The sequence below is a fragment of the Phascolarctos cinereus genome, unplaced genomic scaffold, assembly GCF_003287225.1.
Source record: "Phascolarctos cinereus isolate Bilbo 61053 unplaced genomic scaffold, phaCin_HiC Scaffold_7;HRSCAF=346, whole genome shotgun sequence".
Classification (NCBI taxonomy): Eukaryota; Metazoa; Chordata; class Mammalia; order Diprotodontia; family Phascolarctidae; genus Phascolarctos; species Phascolarctos cinereus.
This window is the reverse complement of record NW_027556180.1, coordinates 41,361,350-41,378,024: the sequence shown is the minus strand read 5'-3', so window position 1 is coordinate 41,378,024 and position 16,675 is coordinate 41,361,350. Positions and strand designations below refer to the sequence as shown.

Below are 16,675 nucleotides of genomic sequence, written 5' to 3'. Positions count from 1 at the left end.
AGCTTGGTACTGGAGAGAGGCAGGAAATAAGGGCTAGTCGCAGTGACTCAGCCAAGAGTAATTCCTTTTCTGCTTCAGTCAGGCTTTCTGGGTCCTTTTCACCTTGTAACCATTTAGGGATTCAGAATATATGTTTGCATTTCAGAATAATTCACATCTTCCCTGGGAAGTCCTCACTGCTAGCCCTGAAGCCAAAATTTCCCAAATTAATTCAGGCATGGAACATTTTGGGGCTTGTAATATACTGATGAAACTCATGAATACTAGTTTTTAGGCAGGTTTAGTTCTAGGGACATGGAGTACCCCTGGGATCACAGCTGGGAGCTGGGAGGGAGGATGGTAGACAATGTGGCAGATGTATAATATGAGGGGAGGTGATGATGATGATGTTGATTTGTATGTGTGTGTGTTTGCATGTGCGAATGAAGTGCCGAGTGAGGGGGAAGGTAGGTGTGAGCAGAGATAAGAGGTGGGGATCCAGCCCTCCACCGAGGGAATTGGTACTATGGGGGGATGAAGATGGGGACCTGATGTGTGTGTTCGGTCAGGGGTTCAGGAGGCTTATGTGTTGTCTTACATGCTTTTATTTTTCATTATTTTAACCAGTGAGGTGGTTTCATTGTTAAAAAAAAAAAAAGCAATATTTATGTTCTACTTAGAGTTTTTTCTTAAATTATGTTTATACCATTGGTTATTTTATTAATATCTAATACCCATCCTTTTCCTCAGCTTCTTGATCTATTATGTGTTTGATTCCTCAAGCAATGCTAGAAAAGGACCTGCCCCAGTCCCTTTATCACTCATGGCATTTGTGAGCGTCCTTCTGCTCCTTCCCTGGGCTAGTGTAGCCCTTTTTAGTGGTGTCCCTGGTGGTCTGCAGGGTCGCCCAGCCAGCTGCCTTCCCTCTTGTGGATAGCCTCTGCTGCGTGCTTTGTCATAGTGTTAGATGAGAAGACAGCCTCATCACTGAAGGCCCCCGGCCAAAGATGAAGGAACCACTTATTACAACTGCACTATAGCTAGTGTCCTTGTTAAATTACCTCCCTGAAGCCAAAACCCAGCAAGGAATGTTTACAGCTTTTTAAAAATAGTTGTAATTGTTTGCTAATTTATTTACTTCTTTATTTTTACTGTTTGAAACAGGATTTTTATATTCAGCAAATAGAGAGACGAATGTCACGGCTCCAGGGAGAACTTAATGTGGAGGAAAAGATGGTCCTTGAAACAAAACTTGTTGAACTTAGGAACACTTTTGAAGAGAAAAAAAATACGTCGGAACTGTTAGAAAACCAGATCAAGAAGCTTGATGTAATTTGATCAAAATTGCTTTTATGTTATGAAAAGTCTGTGATGAATTGTAGCAAATTACTGGTTTATTTTAATCAGCAGGTTTTTAAACTGACTTATTCATGAAACATAGTCCTAACTATGATGACTACCAAACTCTGTTACAACTGATACAGTTGGTTATTAGCTTTGTTATGATTCTTTTTTGTGGCTGAAAGAATACGCAAAATATTAGTTTCTAATGCATACACACATATATTAGAGTATATGTGTGTGTACATGCATCCATACGAATGGGTGTGTGTATCTATATATGTGTGTATATATACTTACTAGTTATATGTAGTTAATAGCTTAATAGTTATTAGAATTAAAAGATGCATTAATTCTCAACTAAGACTTTTGAGTTCCATACCCCTGCTTATATGTGCAAAACATTCTGTATTGTGAAAATATTTGTGCTGTATTACTATGTTGTTACTCTCAAGCTGTGCTGTGTACTAGTAAACTACCTGCTTTTTGGGCTCAGGGATGGTTGGGGTCGAGTACAATTCAAGGAGAAGGATGTGCAGACAGAGGGTGTGTGTGTGTGGGGGGGGTGTGTGTGTGTGTGTGTGTGTGGGGATGTGTGTGTGTGTGTGTGTGTGTGTGTGTGTGTGTGTGTGTGTGTGTGGGTGTGTGTGTGTGGGTGTGTGTGCGTGTGTTTAAGTTGATAGATTTTAGGAACCAGAGGCCTTTGGTAGTTCAGGTTTGTCTGTTTGCTGCAAGCTGGTATCTGGGAAACCTGGCTGTGTTGAGAGAGTTCTAGGTTGAGTCCAGGGTACTGGGTTTAAGGCCCAGCTCTGCCACTATTTATGACCTGTGCGACGTGTTAGCAAGTCAACTCGACCTCTTGGGGACTCAGTTTTCTCATTTGTAAAATTGGGATCGTAATACTTGTACTACCTGGTACCTCATACACTGGGTTATGAGGACGAAATGTGACAGCTGATTGCATTGGGCCAAATATAGACCACACTCTCAAATGAGATCTCTTTAAAATGGAAAAAAAAAGTTGTATACCATGTATACCATGAAAAAAATTACCCAAAATTTTTACATAAAATACTGTATATGAAAGAAGCACTTTGAAACCTTACATAAAGGTGAGGTATTATCAATATTTGTCTTAAATGGTTATGTCTTTAAATAGATGTTGTTATTAAAAAGTACATTGAATTCCCAAAAACTTAAAATTTAAACAGTATTTAGTGCTTTTTAGAATACTGGCCCGAAAGGATTTTATTAACAAGAAGGAGGAGACTTAAACATTGTTTTTGGAATGCCTTATGCTAGAAGACAGCTTTTTTAGGATAAGGCAGAGAGTGGATTCTTTCAGTTTGTCCTTCTCCTTCTTTACATCCACTGGTAGCTCTTTCTCTGGCAGGGAAACCAGAACTGCTTGGAGAGGATGGTGTCTGAGTGACTTTTAGGGGGCACAACAGGGATTAACGTGGCGAATTTGAGCTGGTTCGAGTTGCAGGATCCCCAGAACCTTCTGACCATTACTGCATAAGGCAGAATGGGGCTGTCCTTTTAAATGTTTTTGAAGATACAGTAGCTTTGAGGTGAAAAACCTTTGCCTAAATGGTTCAGAATCATTGAACATCTTCAGTGGGCGTCTTGTTGCTCAGTAACTTGAGTGACCGCCAGGAGTGGGTGAGACTGGCCCAGGCGCAGTTCTTAGACACGTGGGATTCTTGATCCTGGTTTCAACTACTCCTTCCTGGTGACCCTTCGAAGGAGCAACACTGGTTCTGACCAAGTCATTCTTGTCCCCTCTGTTTTCTTGTACATTTCCATCTGTCACTGGACTTGTTATTCTAAAACTCTTTGGCAACTAGAAATGTAGGAGAGTCTGGGAAAAAAACCCCTCAGCTTTTTAAGAAAGGTCTTGAGTTAACCTAAAATTAAGTTATTTCCTCACTAGTAAATTTCTTCTCCTTAAGTAGTAGCTAATATTTTATTAGAAATATTCAGTGACACATTTACATTTGCCATCTTTCTAGAAATTCATGTCTTAGAAGTAGAAAATCATCCCTGTTTCTGAACTAGAGGGGGAAAAAACTTAGCCTGAAGTCTGTGAATATGTTTTTAAAAAATATTTTGATAACTGTGTTTCAATATAATTTTTTTTTGGTAACCCTATATATTTTATTTTATGCATTTAAACAATCTAAGAATGGGCAAGTAGGTTTCATCAGGCTGCCAAAGGGTTCCATGACCCAAAGAAGGTCAAGAACTCCATGTAGTAGAGATACACCTAGAATCAGACCCATGTGGAGAAAAGTCATGTCATGCTATAGTCTTTGGTGCTGCTGCTAGGAAAAGGAAAGACACAGACAGACACAGAGAATTAGCCCTGAAAGAGAAGGAACAGATTACCAATAGAGGAGATGCAGGGGATAAGCTCAGAGTTAAAAACTAACAATACTGTAGAGCTTTTCATGAAGCTAGGACCTTCTGTATGTTAGAAAAGGCTCATTTCCTAGTATTTTTTTCCTCACCAGTAATAGGATCAGTGTGTATGTTAATAACTTAAAGGCCAGACCGCTAAAATCTGCAACAGGCACAGTTTGAAGCAAACTACTCAGAAAACCAACAGTTGGAATAAATTACACATATTTTCTGTATCATTAAATGAACCCAAGCATTATTTTGAATAAACTGTTTCCATTCCATCTGGCCCCCCAGCCTTTTTCAGGAGGAGGAAGTTTTTTCTTTTAATTTTAAATCAATTAAACCCTTTAAGAAATGAAACTAGATATTCAACAATAACAACAAACATTTGAACTGGATCCTGACTGGAATGTCTGTGTTCTCTGAGTTGAATGATATCTCATTTAGCTCAAGAATTGGTTGGCAGTTTTACAGATAAGAGTTCTGATATGTTGAGGACTATCAAGGGGTTCCCTGAACTTGTCTTTTTGAGTTGGCATATTTTCCAGAAACACCGGACCCAGAGCATGCAGGAGGCCCTGTGAGCTGACATGTTATGCTTGCATCCCAAGCTGGCCTCCTTGTGTGTCCTTGGGAATTAAGACAGGTGCCAGACAACTTGCACTAGGTTTGGGCAGTTGGGACCTGTAGATAATGAAACCCTTCTATCTGTCTTCATAGTCTGGCAGTTCCCAAGGAAAAGGAATATGGCTTCTGCCATCGCCTTGCTCCTCGCCTTCAGAAGAGCTCTGGTCCTTTTCCTGCCTTTGCTGCACCTTTCCCCCTCCCATGCCATGTCTCTTCCTGGTATCTCCTCCTTCCTTTGTTCTGTTGTCCTAAAAATGCAAACTTCCAGATGGATCGTGAACTCTTTGGGTTCCCCATACATGTTCTTTTTTCTTGTAATAAACCTAGTTTTTGCATAAGTTTCGTGAAGTTGTGATGGCCTGTTGACAGATCAAAGACTTCCGACATTCTAAGGGATTGATCTTAGCCATTGGTTGGTCAATTTCTCCCAGTTAACTGCTGAGGAGACCAAGGTTGAGATAAGTTAAATTACTTCTGTATCGTCATGGAACTAGGAGGGTAATCATTTGTTCACCTGAGGAGAGAGGTAGCAGTCATCTTTCTCTTTGGAAAAGTAAGGGGAAACCATGTTTTCAATAAAGACAGCCAACTGATAGAATTGGGAAAATTATGTTAGAAACATATATTATGTATAAGATCAATTGTTTTTGCCATGATAAGGAAGTCATTGGAATCTCTTTTTCTTTTCCCTTATTAGAATGACCTCTATTTTCTCAAGAAGTCAGTATATAAAACTGGTGAAGAAAAAAATGGTCTCTTGAACAAAATAAGTGAACTCAATCTTTTCACTGACCGATCAGAAAAAGAATTGAAGAAAGCCGAAAACCTGAAACAGGTAATGACCCAAGGGCTACATTAAAACACATAAAGAAGTTTTTGGCTATTTAACATGTACCTTTCAAAGCTGTCTTGCTTGTCCATGTTTCTTCTTGAACTTCTTTTATTTTCTTCTCTGCATTTTTCTGCTCATTTTTATTAATCATTTCTTGTAAGTAGAAGTTCCTATGAATAGTTTGTTAGATTAACCAAATAGTACTCGTACAATACTTTCTACAGTCTGCTTTAGGAACATTGTTTTCCTACTGCTATGTTTTAGGAAAGCCATATGTGTGTATATACATATACATACATACATACATATATATATATATATATATATATTTATGTATACACACACATATATCATTGTGGTATTAACATTTATACATATATGCATATATAGCTCATTGTGGTATTAACATTTATACACATATATATATAGATATAGATATATCTATATCTATATATCTATCTCATTGTGGTATTAACATTTCCTTGAGAATATCATCCCTTGTTCCGCTTTGCTGAGTAAGACAAAGAGACAAAAATGTCTTTGAAGGCTTGCATTTTCAGTGGCTAATAATCTGTCTCTTTGGCTAGGAATTGTTGATCGAAGACAATCTTCAGAAGCTAGAAATGAAACGTCTCCGAGAACTGCTTCACTCTAAAGCAGATGAAGTCCTTTCCCTGGAGAAACGAAAGCAGCAATTGTATACTGCGATGGAAGAGCGGACTGAAGAAATCAAAGTTCACAAGGCGATGCTTTTATCTCAGATCAGATATGTTGACCAGGAACGGCAGAGCATCAGGTAGTCAGTCATGTTCCTGTGTGGTGGGTCTGCTTGTAGATATCAATGTCAACAGAAAATATCTCCCATTGGAAATTACTTTTAGTTGCTTCTAAAATGTTGACGTGTCCCTATTGCTGGGACTTAAAGGGGGTTTTGTAGAAGAACTAGATTGACCATTCAGTGCTGGAAGGAATAAATCTACTGGGCATATTTAAGGTAAGGCTTTGTGGCCCAGTGAGACACCCCGGCCTAAGAGGGGCCTTAAGGGAAGGGCATGAGGGAAGCCAGCACCCTGTCTCCTCCCCAGCTGCAGCTTCAGGTGGTGCCTTCAGTCAGGCAGCAAACATTTATTAATAATCACTGTGTGTCAGGCACTGTGCTAAGTGCTGGAGAAACACAGAAAAAGGGAAAGTGATCCCTACCCTCGAGAGGCACACACTTTAAAATAAAATCAGTTTTTTGATGTCCTCCATTTTTTACACCAGCATATCCTTCCCTCCCTCTCCTAGAGAGCCATTCCATATGACAAATAGTATATTAGATTTAAAGAAAAAGAGGGAAAAAACCAACACAACCAATGAATACAGTGAAAAAATCTGAAAACATGTGCAATGAGCAGCACCTGTGGACCTCTTACCTCCCCCCAAGGGTGGGTTGGGGGTGCCCTGTCATTTCTTTTCCTTGGAGTTTTGCTTGGTCTTTATAATTTTGCTACGTTGACTTTCCATGCATGCGTGTGTGTGTGTGTGTGTGTGTGTGTGTGTGTGTGGCGGCTCTGTCCATTTTCAGTGTCATAACCATTGTGGTATTTTCTCTGCTTGGCTCACTTCACTGCATTACTTCATATAGATATTTCCAAGCTTCTCTGTATTCATCGCATTTATTTATTTTTAAAAATATTTTATTTGTTTCATTAATATTTCCCAATTACATGTAAACATTTTTTAACATTATTTTAAAAAAAATTTTGTGTTCCAAATTCTCTCCTCCCTCCTACCCCTCCCCACCACGTTTTATCACTTTCTGTAGTGTGTAATAGTTTATTCCAGTAATGGGCCACAATTCGTTTAGCCATGGGCATTCTGATTCTGTGCTGTCACAGCAAGTGCTGTTGTCATTATTTTGCTATATAAGGGGGTTTATTCTAATCTATGGCCTCCTTGGGGTGTAAGCACAGTAATGGACTCTCCTAGGTCGAAAGATAGGAACATTTTATTGGAATATTACTGTGCTATAAGAAATGATGAATGTGATAAATATAGAGAAATCTAGACATAATTATATGAACTGATGCAGCGAAGTCAGCAAAGCTGAGAAAACAACAGACATAATGACTACAATGGAAATGGAAATTTATTTGCAAGAGGAGCCAACATGTTAATAGAGACAACATGTGCATAGAAAGTTATATAGAAGGTGCACATAAAGTCCATACAAGTAACTTTAGACAGGAAGGCACTAGCAGCATGGGGGTGTGCAGAGGATGGGGAGAGTGGTCTGACAAGGCCTTGTATGGAAGGTAGACTTCAGCTCAATCTTGAAGGAAGTCAGGAGTTCGTAGAGGCCAACATGAGGTTGGGGGCATGGTGTCTCTGTGTGTGTGTGTGTGTGTGTGTGTGTGTGTGTGTGTGTGTGTGTGTGTGTGACATTCCAGGCATAGGGGCAGGCAGCTTGTAAAAAGCTTTAAATATCAAACATATGAGTTCATCTTTTTAGCCTCAAGGAGTCATTGGAGTTTATTGTGTAGAGGAGTGACATAGACAGGCCCGTGTTTTAGGAAAACCACTGGTGGCTGACAGAAGGGTGGACTGGAGTTGGGAGAGGCCTGAGGCAAGTCTGTAATTGGGAACCAATGGTAAGAGATGGTAACTTAAGATGGCAGCAGTGTGGGTGGAGAAGACCGGTACAAGAGATATTGGGAAAGTAGAGATAAGATTTGGCCAACTGATTGGGCGTGTTGGGTGAGTGAGAGTGAAGAATTGAGATTGACACCAAATTTATGAACCTGTGTGACTAAAAGGATGATGGTGCCTTTGAGAATAGAGTGGGGCATGAATTACTTGGGACAAAGTAAGTTAATTAAATGTGTTGACTTTATACAGTAAAACTTAGACAACTTTTTGTATCTTTAACCTTTTTTTCTGGCCTGCAGTGTGTTTTCCTTTGCAGTCTCTTATTTTACATCGGCATTGCGTTCACAAGATTTTGACACAAATTCTTGAATTGTTCGTCATGAAATCACACTTTTTCTTTTTTTATTTTCTTTTTTTATTTTCTTTTATTTATTTTCTTTTATTTTCTTTTATTTTACTTTATTTTATTTTTTCCATATGCTTTTGAGTTGAAAATTTTTCTCCCTTTTCCTCCCCCCCCCCCCAAGATGGCGCACAATCTGATATAGGCTTTACATTTACATACCCATTAAACATATTTTCACATTAGTGAAGTTGTGAGTAAAAATTAAAACCAATAGGAGGAACCATTAGAAAGAGGAAACAAAACTCAACAGAAGGTAAAAATAAGTGATGGCGATTCGACTTCCATAGTTCTTTCTTTGGATGTGGACAGCATTTTCCATCCCGAGGCCTCTGGAGATGTCTTAGATCCTCGTAATGCTGAGAAGGGTTCAGTTTAACAATCTTAGTCATTGCATAACGTGGCTGTTATTGTGTACAAAGTCCTCTTGGTTCTGCTCACTTCACTCAGCATCAGACCATATAAGTCTTTCCAGGTTTTTCTGAAGTCAGCCTGTTCATCATTTCTTATAGCACAATAGTATTCCATTACATTCATATACCACAACTTGCTCAGCCATTCCCCAATTGATGGGCATCCTCTCAATTTCCAATTCTTTGCCACCACAAAAAGAGCTGCTATGAATATTTTTGTACATGTGGGTCCTTTTCCCATTTGTTTGATCTCTTTGGGATATAGCCCTAGAAGTGCTATTGCTGGATCAAAGGGTATGCACATTTTTGTAGCCCTTTGGGCATAGTTCCAAATTGTTCTCCAAAATGGTTGGATCATTTCACAACTCCACCAACAATGTATTAGCGTTCCAATTTTCCCACATCTTCTCCAACATTTATCATTTTCCTGTTTTGTCATGTTGGCCAATCTGATAGGTGTGATGTGGTACCTCAGAGTTGTTTTGATTTGCATTTCTCTAATCAATAGAGATTTAGAGCATTTTTTCATATGACTATAGATGGCTTTAATTTCTTCATCTGAGAACTGTCTGTTCATATCCTTTGACCATTTATCAATTGGGGAATGGCTTGTGTTCTTATAAATTTGTCTTAATTCTCTATATATTTTAGAAATGAGGCCTTTATCAGAGAGACTGGTTGTAAAAATTCTTTCCCAATTTTCTACCTTCCTTCTAATCTTAGTTGCATTGGCTTTGTTTGTGCAAAAACTTTTCAATTTAATGTAATCAAAATTATCCATTTTGCTTTTCATAATGTTCTCTATCTCCTGTTTGGTCATGAATTCTTCTGTTCTCCATAGATCTGATAGGTAAACTATTCCTTGTTCTCCCAGTTTACTTATGGTATCAGCCTTTATATCTAAGTCATGAACCCATTTTGACTTTATTTTGGTATATGGTGTGAGATTTGGGTCTATGCCTAGTTTCTGCCATACTCTTTTCCAGTTTTCCCAGCAGTTTTTTTCAAAGAGTGGGTTCTTATCCCAGAAGCTGGGGTCTTTGGGTTTATCAAATAATAGATTACTATAGTCATTGACTACTGTGTCTTGCATATTTAACCTATTCCACTGATCCACCTCCCTATTTCTTAGCCAGTACCAAGCAGTTTTGATGATTGCTGCTTTATAATACAATTTAAGATCTGGAATTGCTAGGCCACCTTCCCCTGCATTTCTTTTCATTAGTTCCTTTGATATTCTGGACCTTTTGTTTTTCCAAATGAATCTTGTTATTATTTTTTCTAACTCTATAAAATAATTTTTTGGTAGTTTGATTGGTATGGCACTGAATAAGTAAATTAGCTTAGGTAGGATTGTCATTTTTATTATATTAGCTCGGCCTACCAGTGAGCAACTGATGTTTTTCCAATTATTTAGATCTGACTTTATTTGTGTGAAAAGTGTTTTGTAATTGTGTTCATAGAGTTCCTGGGTTTGTTTCGGGAGGTAGACTCCTAAATATTTTATAATGTCTACAGTAAGTTTAAATGGGATTTCTCTTTCTATCTCTTGCTGTTGGGCTTTGTTGGTAATATATAGAAATGCTGATGATTTATGTGGGTTTATTTTATAGCCTGCAACTTTGCTAAAGTTGTTTATTATTTCAAGTAGTTTTTTACTTGATTCTCTAGGATTCTCTAAGTATATCATCATGTCATCTGCAAAGAGTGATAGCTTTGTTTCTTCTTTGCCTATTCTAATGCCTTCAATTTCTTTTTCTTCTCTTATTGCTAAAGCTAAGGTTTCCAGTACAATATTGAATAACAGTGGTGATAATGGACATCCTTGTTTCACCCCCATCTTATTGGAAATGCTTCTAGCCTGTCCCCATTACATATAATGCTTGCTGAAGGTTTTAGATATGCTATTTATTATTTTAAGGAAGACTCCATTTATACCTATGCTTTCTAGTGTTTTTAATAGGAATGGGTGTTGTATTTTATCAAAAGCTTTTTCTGCATCTATTGAGATGATCATGTGGTTTCTGTTGGTTTTGTTTTGATATGCTCAATGATGCTGATAGTTTTCCTAATATTGAACCAACCCTGCATTCCTGGTATAAATCCTACCTGGTCATAGTGTATTATTCTTGTGATAAGTTGCTGCAATCTACTTGCTAGTATTTTGTTTAAAATTTTTGCATCTATATTCATTAGAGAAATTGGTCTATAATTTTCTTTCTCTATTTTGACTCTTCCTGGTTTAGGTATCAACACCATATTTGTATCATAAAAAGAATTTGGTAAGACTCCTTCTTCACCTATTTTCCCAAATAGTCTATATAGTATTGGAATTAATTGTTCTTTAAATGTTTGATAGAATTCGCATGTAAATCCATCTGGCCCTGGAGATTTTTTCCTAGGGAGTTCATCAATGGCTTGTTCAATTTCTTTTTCTGAGATGGGGTTATTTAAGTATTTTACTTCCTCTTCGGTTAATCTGGGCAATTTATATTTTTGTAAATATGTATCCATTTCACTAAGATTGTCAAATTTGTTGGCATATAGTTGGGCAAAATAATTCCTAATTATTGTTTTAATTTCCTCTTCCTTGGTGGTAGCTTGCCCTTTTCATTCTTGATACTAGTAATTTGGTTTTCTTCTTTCTTTTTTTTAATTAAATTAACCAAAGGCTTATCTATTTTATTGGTTTTTTCATAAAACCAGCTCTTAGTTTTATTTATTAGTTCAATAGTTTTCTTAATTTCAATTTTATTAATTTTTCCTTTGGTTTTCAATATTTCTAATTTGGTGTTTAGTTGAGGATTTTTAATTTGTTCTTTTTCTAGTTTTTTTAGTTGTATGCCCAATTCATTAATCTCCTCTTTTTCTATTTTATTTATGTAAGCATTTAGAGATATAAAACTTCCCCTAAGAACTGCTTTCGCTGCATCCCATAGGTTTTGGTATGTTGTCTCATTATTGTCATTCTCTTGAATGAAATTATTGATTGTTTCTATGATTTGTTGTTTGACCCAATCATTTTTTAGGATTAGATTATTTAGTTTCCAATTATTTTTTAGTCTATCTTTCCATGGCCCTTTATTACATATAATTTTTATTGCATCATGATCTGAAAAGGATGCATTTAATATTTCTGCCTTTCTGCATTGGATTGTGAGGTTTTTATGCCCTAGTACATGGTCAATTTTTGTGTATGTGCCATGTACTGCGAGAAAAAAGTATATTCCTTTCTATCCCCATTCAGTTTTCTCCAGAGGTCTATCATACCTAACTTTTCTAATGTTCTATTCACCTCCTTAACTTCTTTCTTGTTTATTTTGTGGTTAGACTTATCTAGTGCCGAGAGGGGGAGGTTCAGGTCCCCCACTAGTATAGTTTTGCTGTCTATTTCTTCCTGTAACTCCCTGAACTTCTCCTGTAAGAATTTGGATGCTATACCATTTGGTGCATATATGTTAATAATGATATTACTTCATTGTCTATGGTGTCTTTTAGCAGGATGTAGTTTCCTTCCTTATCTCTTTTGATTAGATCTACTTTTGCTTTTGCTTTGTCTGAGAGCAGGATTGCTACACCTGCTTTTTTTACTTCAGCTGACATAATATATTCTGCTCCAGCCTTTTACCTTTACCCTGTATGTGTCACTCTTTTTCAAATGTGTTTCCTGTAAACAACATATTGTAGGATTATGGTTTTTAATCCATTCTGCAATCCGTTTCCGTTTTATGGGAGAGTTCATCCCATTCACATTCACAGTTATGATTACTGTGTCTTTTTCTCCATCCTTTCCCCCATTTATGCTTTTTCTTTTTTTCCTCCTTTTCTCCCCCTACTAGTGTTTTGCTTTTCCCGCCTCCTTCAGTCCCTTCCCCTTTTATTATCCCTTTCCCTTTTCTTCCCCTTTAGTCTTACTGCTGCTTCCCTCCTTCTTTCCCCCCTTTTCTTTCCCCCTCCCTTTTCTTTCCCCTTTTCCCTCCTACTGCCTATAGGGCAAGTTAGATTTCTATACCTAACTGATTATATTATGCCCTTCTTGAGCCAATCTGATGAGAGTAAGGTTCAAACAATGCTCCCCCCTTCTTTCCCTCTGCTGTAATAGGATTTTGTGTCTTTTCCTGTAATGTAATTTACCCTTGTCTGCCTCCTCCTTTCTCAGTACATTTTCTAAGATCAGATTGATCCACTTATTTGGATCCATTTAACCCACTTGATTAGATTTTTTTTTATCATTACATCAAAGTCAACTAATATCCACCCTCTTTATGTATACTCCTTTAACAAGGTGTAATAACAATACAGTTCTCAAGGGTTGCAAGTCTCATATTCCCTTGTAGGGGTTTAAACAGCCCCCCCCCATTAACAACATATTGTATCCTTCTGTCCCATTTACCTTTTTAAGTCCTTCTTGAGTCCTGTACTTGAAGATCAAATTTTTTGTTGAGCTCTGGTCTTTTTATCAGGAAAGTTTGGAAGTCTCCTATTTCTTTGAATATCCACCTCCTCCCTTGAAAAATGATGCTCATTTTTGCTGGGTAAGTGATCCTTGGCTTATGGAATATCATGTTCCATGCCCTGCGGTCTTTTAATGTAGAAGCTGCAAGGTCCTGTGTAATCCTGACTGTGGTTCCATGATATTTAAATTGTTTCTTTCTGGCTGCTTGCAGCACCTTCTCTTTCATCTGGTAATTTTGGAATTTTGCTATTATATTTCTTGGTGTTGTCAATTTGGGATCTCTTTCAGGTGGTGATCGGTGGATTCTTTCTATGGTTATTTTCCCTTCTGGTTCTAGGACTTCCGGGCAGTTTTCCTTTATGATTTCCTGAAAGATACTGTCCAGGCTCTTTTTTTCATCATGATTTTCAGGTAGTCCAATAATTTTTAAATTGTCTCTCCTGAGTCGATTTTCCAGGTCGGTTGTTTTACTGATGAGGTATTTTACATTTTCATCTATTTTTTCATTTTTTTGTTTCTGTTTGACTGATTCTTGCTCTCTCATAGAGACATTAGTTTCCATTTGTCCAATTCTAGTTTTTAACAGATTGTTTTCTTCTGTTAGTTTTTGTACTTCCTTCTTCAACTGGCCAATTGTGTTTTTTAGGGACTTGTTTCCTTCAGTATACTCTTCTGTTAGTTTTGTACTTCCTTCTTCAATTGGCCAATTGTGTTTTTTAGGGACTTGTTTTCTTCAGTGTACTCTTCTGTTAGTTTTTGTCCTTCCTTCTTCAATTGGCCAATTGTGTTTTTTAGGGACTTGTTTTCTTCAGTGTATTTTTTTTCCAACTGGCCAATTGTATTTTTGAAGGACTCTTTTACCTCTCTCATTTGACTATTAAAATCCTTCTTGAGCTCTTCTAAGAAGGCTTTTTGGGCTTCAGACCAGTTCATATTCCCTTTTGTTGTTGCAGATGTGGGTTTGTTGACAATGTTGTCCTCTTCAGAATTTCTGTCTTGATCTTCACTCTTCTCATAATATGAATCTATGGTACGTTTCTTTTTACTCATGGTGTTTCTTTATTCCCTGGCCTTTAAAGAGATTGAGCTCTCCTGCTGGGGAACAGAGGGCTGACCCAAGCTTCTTGTGTTGGGAGCCTAGGTCTTGGTCACTGGCTTTGCGTGCTGGGGCCTCTTATGCTGGGAATTGGAGGCTGTAGGTTTCTGGCAGCTTACCTTGTGTTGGGCTGGAATCAGCAAGGCTGGAACTTTCAGGCAATTCTAGGTTGCCTGCTTTTCCTTTCCTTTAGCTTTCTTCAGCTCCTTTTAGATGGCTGCTGCAGGGTGTTTATCTGCCTGGGGCCCCTGCAGTGTTGTCTCCCTTGTTTCTGCTAATGCAGTGGGAGATTCCTTTGCAGTAGAGTGTCGAGGCACCTGGTGGTTTTCTGAGCTGGTTTCCACCGGTTCCCCCTGCCCTCACTGAGGCACTTGGAGGTCCAGGTGTTGGTGTTTGCCTGCTCTACCACCTGGGCTTCAGGATTTCTTCACAATTGGAGGCTTCAGGGCTCCTACAGCTCACCTGGTGTTGGGTTGGAATCAGCAAGGCCGTGGCTTTAGGAAGCCTTTAGGTTGTTTTCTTCACCTCCTTTCAGATGAATGCTGCAGGGTACTTATCTGCCTGGGGCCCCTTGTTTTTGCTGAGGCACTGGGAGACCCATTTGCTGGGCTGCTGTACTGCTGCTCCTTGTCTTTCTTCTAGTTCAGGTGTTCCATGGTTTTATTTGGGGGGTGATATTTTCTGGGTTTTCAGAGGCTGATAGGGGAGAGTGAGAGCGACTACCTTTTCACTCTGCCATCTTGGCTCCGGGAAGCAGAAGTCGAAATCACACTTTTTCTTAAGTGTCACTTTGATGTATCCTTTCTCCAGGTCTAACCTCGATTGGTGCTCATAGGTTTTCTTTCATTTTTAAATTTAATTTTCAAAATTTGAACTTAAAAAGTCAAATAAAATGAGCATGTCCATATACAAAGTAGAACAGAAAATAAAGATCATACATGAAACCATCATTCACAGCATATAGCTTGCTTTTCCTTTTAAGTATATAATAAATTCAACATGAAATTTTCCAAATGGTCCTGCTTGTCTGTTTTTCTATCTGGCCTTCTTTGCTTTGCCAATTCAATTCACTGTATTTTGTTCTCAGTTTCCTTGTCTTTATTTTTATTAAATTTTTTCAGTTAACCAAAAAATATTTTTTCTCTTCCCCCTTAAAGCCTTGCAAAAATATGCATAGTAAAGCAAAAAAAAAAAATCCCACATTGACCACACTGATATGCATCATTTTGGACCTTGAGTGCATCACCTCTGTCAGGAGAGTCCATGAGTATTTCATGGGTTTTAAATCAGGCAAGTTCCCAGGCTGTTGATGGATGTTTATTTCTGTCTTTTGATTACATTTAGCCTTTCATCATGCATGGTCACTGAAATTGTGGTTAGTCATTAAAGTTTTTCAATCTTAAAACAGAGTTTCAGGTTTTTCACAACTATTTGTTTTAATGATGTGGTTTTCGCTGTATGAATTGTTCTCACTTTACTCCCACCAGATCATAAAAATCTTCCCAGGCTTCTCTCAATCTGTTCCTTTCATTGTTTTTTTAATTGCACAACTACACTCAGTTACATTTATATACCTTAATTTCTTCAGCCATTCTCCAATTGATGGACACCTTTAATTTCTAGTTGTTTTCCATACAAAAAGAGCTGTTGTTATAAATTCTTTTTTACATGTGGGTCCTTTTTCTTTTTTGTTTGGTCTCTTTGGCAAGTCAGTGTGTGTGTGTGTGTGTGTGTGTCTCTAATATTGGTGTCTGGGTCAAAGGGTATACATAGTTTAGTAACTCTTGGGGAATAGTTCTAAATTGCTTTTCAAAACAGCTGTACCAATTCAGAATAATTCCCATCCCTAATAGTTAATTTATGTGCTTGTTTTCCTATGAACCTTCCAACATTTTTCATTTTCCGTTTTTGTCAACTTTGCTGATGGCAACCTCATAGATGGTTGGTTTAATTTGCATTTCTCTAATTATCAGTTACTTAGATCATTTTAAAATATGGCTATACTAGCTTATATTTCCTTTGGAAATTGTCTATTCAATATCCCTTGCTCAGTTATCAGTTTCATAATGGTTCATTCTTATAAATTTGAATAAGTTCCTTATATGTCTTGGAAATGAGACCTTTGTCAAAAAAAATTTACTGCAAGGATTTTCCCCCTCATTACCTATTTCCCTTCTAATTTTAGCTGTATTCTCTTTTATTGTGCAAAACCTCTTTACTTTTATATTATCAAGATTATCCATTCTATCATTTGTGATCATCTCTATCTTATCATGAACGGCTTCCTCATCCATGGATCTGAAAGGTCATTTCTGTCTTTGCTCCTCTAGTTTATTATGCTGTTACCCTTTATAGCTAAATCGTGTGTCCCTTTGGAGCTTATTTATTTGGTATGTGGTGTGAACCTGGTCCCAGACCCAGTTTCTGCCAGACTGCCACTCCAGTTTCCTCAGCATTTTTTGTGGAGAGTTTTTGTTTTGACAAATTTTGT

The 16,675-nt window shown here is 37.7% G+C and overlaps 1 protein-coding gene across 1 annotated transcript in view; it reads left to right on the top strand.

Moving 5' to 3' along the window:
- Window positions 1–16,675, top strand: part of CCDC39 (coiled-coil domain 39 molecular ruler complex subunit) — a 64,823-nt gene that overhangs the window by 22,749 nt on the left and 25,399 nt on the right. Inside the window, exons 11-13 of the mRNA XM_020980819.2 lie at window positions 1,144–1,308; window positions 5,051–5,188; window positions 5,773–5,981. Of these exons, the coding sequence (XP_020836478.1) occupies window positions 1,144–1,308; window positions 5,051–5,188; window positions 5,773–5,981 (512 nt within the window). The remainder of the gene's footprint in view (window positions 1–1,143; window positions 1,309–5,050; window positions 5,189–5,772; window positions 5,982–16,675) is intronic.